The sequence below is a fragment of the Siphateles boraxobius genome, unplaced genomic scaffold (genome assembly GCF_051911475.1).
Source record: "Siphateles boraxobius isolate OS27281-9 unplaced genomic scaffold, OSU_SipBor_1 35, whole genome shotgun sequence".
Classification (NCBI taxonomy): domain Eukaryota; kingdom Metazoa; phylum Chordata; class Actinopteri; order Cypriniformes; family Leuciscidae; genus Siphateles; species Siphateles boraxobius.
In genome coordinates, this window is record NW_027508975.1 from 9,584,279 (window position 1) to 9,594,949 (window position 10,671).

At 36.9% G+C, this 10,671-nt stretch overlaps 1 protein-coding gene across 4 annotated transcripts in view; it reads left to right on the plus strand.

The window, feature by feature from the left end:
* The window catches only part of ripor2 (RHO family interacting cell polarization regulator 2), a 50,484-nt gene extending 41,676 nt beyond the window's left edge, over positions 1–8,808 (plus strand). For all 4 annotated transcript variants that reach the window (XM_077196341.1, XM_077196339.1, XM_077196342.1 and 1 more), the window contains 10 exons: positions 664–1,302; positions 2,831–3,003; positions 3,113–3,278; positions 3,443–3,575; positions 5,020–5,175; positions 5,278–5,451; positions 5,543–5,745; positions 6,570–6,653; positions 6,753–6,843; positions 7,823–8,808. In XM_077196341.1, coding sequence (XP_077052456.1) covers positions 664–1,302; positions 2,831–3,003; positions 3,113–3,278; positions 3,443–3,575; positions 5,020–5,175; positions 5,278–5,451; positions 5,543–5,745; positions 6,570–6,653; positions 6,753–6,843; positions 7,823–7,923 — 1,920 coding nt within the window. In that variant the 3' untranslated portion in view covers positions 7,924–8,808. The remainder of the gene's footprint in view (positions 1–663; positions 1,303–2,830; positions 3,004–3,112; positions 3,279–3,442; positions 3,576–5,019; positions 5,176–5,277; positions 5,452–5,542; positions 5,746–6,569; positions 6,654–6,752; positions 6,844–7,822) is intronic.
* The last annotated feature ends 1,863 nt before the right edge of the window (positions 8,809–10,671 follow it).

Consider the following 10,671-nt stretch of genomic DNA (forward strand, 5'->3'; position numbering starts at 1 on the left):
TTGTATGCACAGTTCACAAAACAAACATTTAGGAGACACATTCATGTTTTAAAACTTTCTCTTCCAGGAAGATGGACTTTTAAGAAATTTAATCTGATTAAAATAAAATCTGACCAAGAATCACCCACTTAAACTAAAAATAGTTAATCTTTAGATGTGTAAATGTATACATTTAAGCCACAAATCACAATGCACAAAATATCAACCTAGTACATTTTAAACACAGGTTATCACAGTTTTCACAATTACTCTCAGTTATGAAGTATGTATGATGGTCAGTGAACAATCTGTGGGTGGTCTTCATGCAGTTTGACACTAGTCTCTGATTAACAATAGGAAGTGGCTAATCATGGTTTGATTGGCCAAAAAAAAACATAAATTATAGAATGTCACACCCAACTTCTTGTTTCAGTAGGATTAGTTAACACAGTAAAAACAATTTGCTTTTGTTCAACCTACAAAAACATTTGGGAATTCCTGTGTTAAACCATTTCATAGAGGTTTTTATTTCTTTTACTGCTCTTTAGTGTGTTGGAACTTTTGGACTTGAATTATGGTTCGCATCTTTAGATCACTAAAGCAACATAAATAATAGTACTGAAAAGACTAAATGGCATAAGCAAGCCATACTTACCATATTTTCTTTCTCTTTTAAACGCACAGTCCACTTTACCAGATGACGTCTTTGAAAACGGAGGATGCGGTGTGGCCGAATGCAAGCGCCTGTCCTTCACCTTCTCTGACATGTCAACCTCAAGCCCTGCCCCCATCCAGTCAAACCCCGAGATCACCGTCACGCCCCCTGAGACGGACCCTAACTCTCAACCGGCTCCCGTCCCTGAGGACAGGCTAGTTGAGGAGGAGTGCGTTGAGGAAGACTGCGGCAGTGTCAGCACCAGCGATCCAGACCTGGAGTGGGACCAGGTTGAGGGCCAGGGGCCCGGCACAGGCTCCGCTGCCCTCTCGTTGTGCTCCGAGAGTCAGCTGTCCGCAGTGGGACCGGAGGATGTGATGTTCCTGGAGCCCAACATGCCTGATGAAGCCCTGGAGCTGAAGCCAGTGGAGCTGGACGGGGAGGAAGGCAGTCTGACCAGGCAGCTGGTGAGGAGACTTACCTCTTCTGACATGCTTCCAGAGACCGGCGCTCTGAGCTGGGCTGGAGAGGGCAGCTTTACTTTCCTGGAGAGCAGCCTGGAGGAGGCCATTCAGTCTCTGCTCCTGCTGCTGGAGAGCTTAGGCCAGCGCTGCGTGGAGCTGCAGGACTTGGAGCAGGAGGTCATGAGACTTGAAGACCTGCTCAAGGTGAATTAGTTCTCTTTTTTGTGGTCTTCAAACTTTAGATGTTTTCATGCAGACTCGAGTTTGATTGATCATGAAGTTTGATGTGTTTTATTAGCAAGAAAGCCATCTGAACTCAAGAAACGTAGTTGGTTTGAAACCGGGTCGGGAATTAACAGAGGCTTGGAGCAAGAATGCCACTGAAATTCAAGATAAGCGGCAAAAGATACCCCTGTACAACTGATCTAAATGTATTACGACTGCCATGATTAATGTGAGATAGAGTGAAAAGAAATGAATGAAAAGTGTTGATTGTGGAATTACATTTAGTTCTGCTCATGTTGCATCAATAATTTCTTTTCACGCATATTTCTGCTGTGCAAACATGCAATGGCCAATCAGAGCCGTTCCGATTAGTACCCGGACGTTTTGTTCAATGTGCACGCTTACTAACTGAATCTGCACTCTCGCGAATTCTCTCTTCTAAAATGACGAATGTAAACTAGATTCATTATGCAGTGTAGACAGCTTCAGAGATTATAACAGGACTTTTTGTATGAGTGCAGAACTCATTTATTAAGTTGAAGTCATGAACTGCTTCAGTGATGGGGTGGGGTATGTTTTTTTGTTCGCTTTCTGAATGTAATTCAATTCATGAAAGACAACACAGATACATTAAATAAGGTAATTATAAATAAATAAATAAAAATGTTACCAAGATAAAAATGTCCCTGGAAATAAATTCCTTGGGGTCATTTATGACCCTGGTTTGAAAAGGATGTTCAGATTGTCATCAAATTGTCAGATTGTACTGATGGTTCATGGTTCATCTGGAAGTGAACTGTGGTAGATGAGAATTTTTTTTCTTTCCTTTAAAATAAATATTTTTTTAAGTATACATCTACAGTAAAAACAACCGAATAGATATAATTTGCTTAATAAAAAGCTGCCATTGCATAATTTGATGTACACAGTATTTATATGAAATATACATGGTAGCTTAATATTAATAGGGATCCACCTATATTACAAACCTGGCCTATTTTGATATGTCACTAACTATTTTCATGCTATGGCTGATATAAAATTTCTGTACTGTTTTGTCTAAATTAATATATTTAAAATAAAAAAAAGACAAAAAATAACTAAAGAAAACAATTTTCAGTATGATTTGCTAAATATTACATTTAACAGTGTTATTCAACTATTGGTGTTTTTAAAGATTAACTTTAAGTGAGTGTTAGATGATGGCAAAGATAATCTAAATGTAAAAATAGAGGAAATTAGCATGAACGATTAAATATTGGTATAACAAACAGATAATATTGTTTATCCTTGAACATTACAATGTCTTTAATATAATTTTTGATCCATGTAATATAATCTTGCTAAAAAAAAAAGTATCAGATTTTGCAGGAATAAACACCAGCATATACTGCACTGATGTTAAAGCATACAATGGTTCAGGAAAAACTCAAAACAGACACAAGGGAAAGCTTTTACTTAAATTCTGAGTGAACAGTCTGTGAAGGGTGTTGTTGTCTCTCCTCAGTGCCGTGTACCCGCCCATAGGAGCCGCTCATCAAGCCTCAGTTTGACTGTGGAGAGCGCTCTGGAAAGCTTCGACTTTCTTAACACATCTGACTTCGATGATGATGACACAGGAGATGATGTGGGCACCCTCTCACGCTCTGTCTTTATTGACATGGAGTCGGAACGAATCGGGTGAGTTGGACATCACAGCATTTGGTGACCTGGTTTCTCTCAGGAACCTCAGTAGTTGTGATTATGCAGCGCCGCCTTGTGGTGACAGTATGTCCTACACGTCCGACAGGTCAGTCCAACATCCAGAAGCAAGAGGACACCTGAGTGAAGCCCTCACAGAGGACACTGGTGTAGGGAACAGTGTGGCCGGCAGCCCGTTGCCTCTCACCACGGGAAACGAGAACTTAGACGTTGCCATCGTTGTTCATCTACAATACTGTAATCAGCTCATTCAGGTGATTCTGTGTTTCCACCTTTACAACTTCCTTTTCCTTCTTCTCAGACTCCATACATTAGTGTGATTTTCCTTGGGTCTCAACTGCTCACATACACCACAGATTAAAGCATATCACGGTGTTTTGTTGATATAAAATGCTGTTTCTTTATGTATGGGATGTAGTTGTTGACCTCAGGAGGAAGGCAGTCGCAGCACAAGACGTACCTGCACAAACTAGCAACTGAAACTTTCCTGTTGGAGGAGCTCAGTGAGAAAAACTTTGACAGACCGGGCAGCTGCACTTCAGTGTCGGATGGTGAATATATCTTAGATGTTGTTTGGTTTTTGTAAAGTGTTCATGTTCCTTGTGGGATAATTTTTGTTGTTTCAACTGCATTGCCCATTTTACTTATCAATAAAAATAAAGTTGCTTTAATGACATTGATGGATGGATCCATGAAGAACCTTTAACATTCCTAGCCTATTTCCATTGCAAAAAAGGTTCTTTACAGTGGAAAAAGGTTAGATTATTAAAGGGATAGCTCATCCAAAAATGAAAATTCTGCCATCATTTACTCACCCTCATGTTGTTCTAAACTTTAATGAATTTCTGTCTTCTGCTGAACACAAAAGAAGATATTTTAAAGAATATTGGTAACCAGACAGTTGATGGACCCCATTGACTTCCATAGTATGAAAAAAATGGGAGTCAATGGAGTCCATAAACTGTTTGGTTACTGACATTCTTCAAAATATCTTTTTTGTGTTCAGCAGAAGAAAGAAATTCATACAGGTTTGGAACAACATGAGGGTGAGTAATTTATGACAGAATTTTCATTTTTGGATGAACTATCCCTTTAAATCACCATAAAATCAAAATGAACCATTCTTATTTTTTATAGAACAATGCAGTATTTATTATAAATAATTATTTTTTTTAAAGTAGTCTGTCATCTTTAATCTTAATCTTTAATCAAAAATAACTCCCCCCTCCATCTTGCAACGACATCTCTTCTCTGAAGAAAATGTTCTTCACATTTAGAAAAAAAGTGGTTCTTTTAAGAACTGTTCACTGAAAGTTTGTTATATGGCATCAATGCACCCCCCCCCCCCCCCTCTCCCTTTGGAACTTTAATTTTTAATATGTGTATATTTACTTCAAAGCTTGACTTTTATAGTGTTTTGGCTGTTTGAGCTAAATATTGTTGCTCTTACAGAAGCATAACTACAAATAGCATCCTACACTTTATTATAGCACTTAGTAATGGCTTTAGAAAGTCAATAAAAAGTTACCAGACAGAAAACAGTTATTTTACTAGCAACAGCAACATTGCATACTTCAAATGAAATGGTAGTAATAATTAAAATAAATTATAATAAAATAAATAGTAAATAATTATTTGACAGAACAACAGTATAATCTTGATGACCCAAGTGATACTTTTACAAACCCTGTATTTTATTTTTCCATGTGATGACACATATGTGTGATATTGTTTATATGGGGATCTAAATCACAATGTTTTGTGACAGATCACTACTACCAATAAATTATAATATAAATTAGTCGAAATTGCCAATAAAAAAGACTGGAAATAATAATATAAGTGTGCCTGTTTTTTAATTAATTAATTAAATTGATACAATAACAAAGTGTGTGTGTAATAAAAATAATATTTCAAAATGACATGGCACCTAAGAAATATTTATGAACTCTTTTTTTTTTTTTTATTGTAACCTCCCCTGTCTTTGGTCACCAGTGCTGCCTGGGCTGGCGGAGCGGCCGGCGCTGATGTCTCTGTGGTCCGACTGCAGTGGTGGTCTGTTCCATACTACACTGGACCAAGTGTTAAAGCACATGCATCTCAGCTTTGCCTTGCCTCTGCAACAGATTCTGCCTCACTCTCCTGACTCAGGTAGTGACAGTAATAATCTGCAGGAGGAGACATGGGCAATCTGCTGATTTATTATGAATGTAACATCAGCGTTCATCTGCCTGTGTTCACATGTGTGTCCAGTGATCAGGATGGTGGTGAACGAAATGGTGGACAGGAGCGAGCTGGCCTCTTCCTCATGTCCGTCACCGTCCTCTATGGCACAGGATGTCCTCACCGTGTTTCAGTTCCACCGCTACTCTGTTGAACACGATGTCACGGACATGGAGCGACACCTGCTGGATTTAGCCAAAGAAGGTAAGACATTTTGTTGAGTAATAATAATTTGTTGAATAGCTTTAATAGATTATTAGCATAGTGTAATCTTTCTCTTTTGTGTCCAAACCAGTCATGCTTGAAGAAGCCCTGAGCTGTGGGGACACAGAACGTTCTCTGAAGGAACTACAGGAAGTGTCCGTCATGTGTCTCCAGCCCCGGACTCAAACACTGTGGGCCGTGGCTGGGCTGCTGACCTCTGATGACCCTGACGTGACGAAGGCCGCTTCTGCCTTCCTCTCCTCTGCTGCCCAACACAAGCCCTTCAGGTCAAAGGTCAGTCGTTTACCACATTACATGATTTTAGTCTATAGCCAGGTTTATATCGACATAATCTAACATTCGAAAGTTTAGGGTCGGTAAGATTTTTTGTAATACTTTTGAAAAAGTTTCTTATGCTCACCAAGGCTGCATTTATATGATCAAAAATACAGTAATAACAGTAATAATGTGAAATATTATTACAACTTAAAATGACTTTATATATTTTAAAATGTAATCTATTCCTGTGATGACAAAGCTGAATTTTCTAGAAATCATTCTAATATGCTGATTTACTGCTCAAGAAAAACCTATTATTATCAATGTTAAAACCAGTTGTACTGCCTAATATGTTTGTGGAAACATTGATACATTTTGTTTCAGGATTCTTTGATGAATAGAAAGAACAACATTTATTCTAAAATAGAAATCTAGCATTATAAATGCCTCTACTGTCACTTTTGGTTAATGGATCCTAGCTTAATAAAAGTATTAATTTCTTTCAAATCTAACTTTTAAACAGTAGTTTATTTCAAAGCAAATTTGGAAAAATTGCATTAAAATGCTGGATAGAAATACCAAATACCCAAAAGTGTATAAACTATAAAGCAAACACATTTATAAAAAGAAAATCATAGAAATAAAAATGTAATAATATAAATGAAGAAATAAAAATATACAAAATAAAAATATTAATAAAATAAATGCGCAAATTCACTAATAATTCAATAATCATGGTACTGTAGCAGCATGCAGCACAAAATGAATGTACAGCTGTTTGAGGACACCAGGAGACGATCGAGTGGTTAATCTTGTCTATGTGTGATTTTCTTCAACAGGCTGTTGACTGTTACACACAAGCCTTATCAGAAGTTGGCTTACACACACCAAGAGCAGCATGTGCCGCTCTGAGCTGCCTGCAGGTGAGTTTCACTGAGTCACACGTCACTTCAAACTGAAGCTAAAATCATGTCAGCGATTGGTTACTTCAAGCCTCTCTGTGTGTCTCGGGTTATTTTCAGGCTGTGGAGAGCATTGACGCCGTGGTGTTACTGTGTGACTCAGCGGATGAAGAGCTCCACCAGATTGCCATAGAAACCCTCCTCACTTTAGGTAAAACATCTAGTCATACACATGACACACCGGCTGCACAATTAGTCAATTCAATGATACTTCTTGTTTTCGCTTTTTTGCAAATGAGTGTATGTCTGACTGACCAAACTGTAGACAGCATTTTATTAGACACAAATGTTTATATGTGTATTTTTGGTCAGTTTTCTCAGAAAAAAAATACTGTACGATCTATTATTTGGGAATATGCTAGCATCAGAGTCCCTGTGGATCAATAAACTTAAAAATGCAATGATTTAATGAAATAAATATGAGCACTGCTCATATCAAAGACGTAATCAAAGACATTTCAAAATAAATATCGCTGTATTTATGACTTGTTTTATGATTAAAAGGAAGAAAAGGGTAAATTCAGTATATAGATTATGCTAGTATCGACACAATAATCTGTTAATTGCCTTTCTTTAGTTTAAACGCATTATTATTGTATCAGAAAACCAATATCAGTTGACCTCTAATTAATTTGTATCTATATATAGTATTGATACATAACCAATTTCAATCCATGGGTATACATTGAATAAAACATGTTTTAAGTATTTTCAACTTGCAGTTCCCCTGTTTTGCTGATATAAGTAGTATTTAAGTCACTATGAAATCAAAATTTCAAAATTGATGGAATATTGCGGTATGTATTATAAATGCTTTATCAGTGCATAAATAATATTCATTTAAATTCCTGTGCCCTCATAATCTTTAATCAAAATAACTTTCAGCGACATCTCTTCCAACCTGTTTAAAGTAAAAGAATCTGAGTTACGTGATTTAATTTAAGAATATGGGTTTGTTCTCTATGGACAAACTGTATTCATTTAATTTGTGAAGGTCTAATAAGTCTTAAACTTCATTTTCAAAACCCTGCAGATACTCTGTTGCACATACATCGTCTCAACGCCTATAAACAACAACTCCAGCCTCCCTGTGTCTTACAGAGTTTGTTTGTGTGTGTTTCTGTTCTCAGGTGAAGATGGGCGTCTGGCTTACGAGCAGTTGGACACAGTACCAAGGGAGATTGTGCGGCTGGGAACTCGCCGTGGTAATGCGGTTACCACTTCATTTTAGAAAAATCAACTTCTCATCCTCGTGACGCCTGCACACACCTGGCGGGAAATACACACGACCTGCTCGGCGAGGCTTCGGCTTCGATGCAGGCTCTTATCTTGAGACCTTCATCACGAGGTCTCCTTTTCTACAGGATGTTTTCATTTATACTACTCGTGTCGCAGTGGTCATGACTCACTGTTGCTGATCGAACAATAAGAGTATTTATTATTGGCAGTTATTTGCAGTTGCACTGTCAGAGGCGTGTAAATAGCACAGCAAATCTTATTTTAATTTTGTCCTGGGATTTTTTTTTTCCTTCTCTGTACGTGCCGTTCCGTTTCAGGGATTACAAGGGACCGTTTTAATGCTTGAGTTCGTTGTCTTTTTTTTGTTTTGTTTTTTTGACCCGGACAAAGTGAGATTTCTATAAACGCTGGGAAAGGAAGGATTTTAGGTGTTGTTCTAGCCCAGCCGGGCATATGAACTACTAAAAAAAACGGCGTGGACGATGGTCGCTCGCTTGCCTTCTCTGTTCAGGAGTGAATATTTCTATGGACGACAGAGCCTGTAGTGGACAATTGCATTAACATGGTACTAATACCTGGGCACATGGGATCTTGCAACAAGAGCTGTTTGGAGCCCATCAGAGTATCTGAAAATGCACTTTTATTCAGTCAGAGAAGCGTGATGCAATACTGTGAATTTTGGTTTGTGCATAAATGAAAACTGGAAGCTTATTTGCTCTGTGATCCGAACTTGCTTCTGTGCCTATTGTTATTGTACTACTACTGAGTCACGTGACTGTAACATCATTTAATTTATTTTTTAATCTCTCTTCCCTATAAATGGTAAGATGCTGATTTGACCCTCTTAAAAATAAATAAATACTGAGAACAGATTGTATTAATATTGTACTAAACATCTGTTCACAATATGATTAGGTACAGTCGGGATTTGGTATTATTGAGGGGCTACTATGAAATAAATATATATATATATATATATATATATATATATATATATATATATATATATATATATATATATATATATATATATATTGGCATTTTACATATAAAAAGATGTTTTATTGACCAGTATCCACTTTTAACAATGTATTCGCTGAGCTCTACAGTATTTGTGCTGAAGGGAACTTTTCCTGAACGTCTTTCCAGAATGCTTATGCACATGACCTGAAAAAACGCTCTTTGCTAACCGAATGCTTGCCTCGCTTTATGACGTTAACACACCCAATGTTGGTCTCACAAATGTGAATTTACGCTTATAGCGACAATTAAGACACGGTTTTGTAGATCACCGTACCTATTTTTTACAAATTTCTTCTATGACATTGAGAATTGTATGAAAGCAGGGGCTTAAATCCATCAAAAGAGCACATTTCGAGGAATGTACTGAGGACGGAAAGGTTACTGTAAGTATTTGCCTCAAAAGCACAACTGAAATGTTTCGGGAAGATTGTTTCTTAACATGTTATGTGGCATCTACTGCACAAACTCCTCAAGCCATAATGATACCGTAGTCAATATATTTAAGACTGTTTTGTGGTTTCTATTTATCAGAATTATGACATACTCAAAAATGATTATTTTTCCCGTTTTCTGTATTGAGTCACCGAATTTAATGTTTTCCTCTTGCTTTTTGAGGAATGACATCCGTTACAGTATTTGACCCTGGGCATTGGTGATCACTCCTCGAGAATTTCTTTCTTTGCACAGAGATATCAAGTGAAAAGGTTGACTTTAATGCCTTGTATTCATCTCAGACAGAAGCTCAGTGAACTCCATTTTATTGTTTAAACCTCATTAAATTAGTGTTCTCCTTGATGGGAAAGCTGTTATGGTTTTGTGAGCGTGTGACTGTACGTGTCGAGGGCTTGAGCGCTCAGCTTGCCGTTGCAATAGCTTTAGGTACTACTGTTTGAATGAGAGCGTATTTCACTTGATGTCACAATGCTAATGTTCCCTCGTTTATTATTATTTTTAATTTACTGTATTTCCTCTGCTGAAAGTGGTAATTAAAATTTATTTTTGCATAATTATCACATGAGTTTTTTTTAATCATACACTTATCATTCAAAGGGTTTGAAAAATTCAGTGAGGGGTGCATTAGATTTATCCAAAGGGAAAATACTTTGTTACACAAATTCCTATTTTGAATAAAACTTCCTTGATTAGAACTCCCTAAAATGTATATCATTTTCCACAAATATGAAGCAGCATGTGTAACAATTTATAAAATGTTTGAGCAGCAAATCAACATATTAGAATAATTTCTGAAAGATCATGTGACAATGAAGACAAGAGTAATGATGCTGAAAATTACTTTAAATCACAAAATGATTTAATATTTCACAAAATCACTGTTTTTAGTTTAACTTGATGTCATACATGTCACAATTTTAATGAATGATCCAGTCTCATGCAAAGCATGCTGGGAATAAGAATTTTTCATTCCAGTTTTAGTCTAACATAATTGTGTAATGACAGTGTAAAAAAACACTTCTTGAACAATGTAACTTTCTTTGTTTCACAAATACATGAATCCAGCTTTCAAACCGTGTTTTTGTCTTATCTTGTATTTGGACCTGGCAGGACAACTGCAGAGTATCCAGTGTAACAAACAGAAGTAGCTCTGGCTATAATGTTCTTCTGCAAGATGCTCAGTTTTATTAAATCACCAGAGCACAAATGTACAGTATCTGAAGCATATGAACTTCTAAACATGTCTTAACACTAATAATTGCAC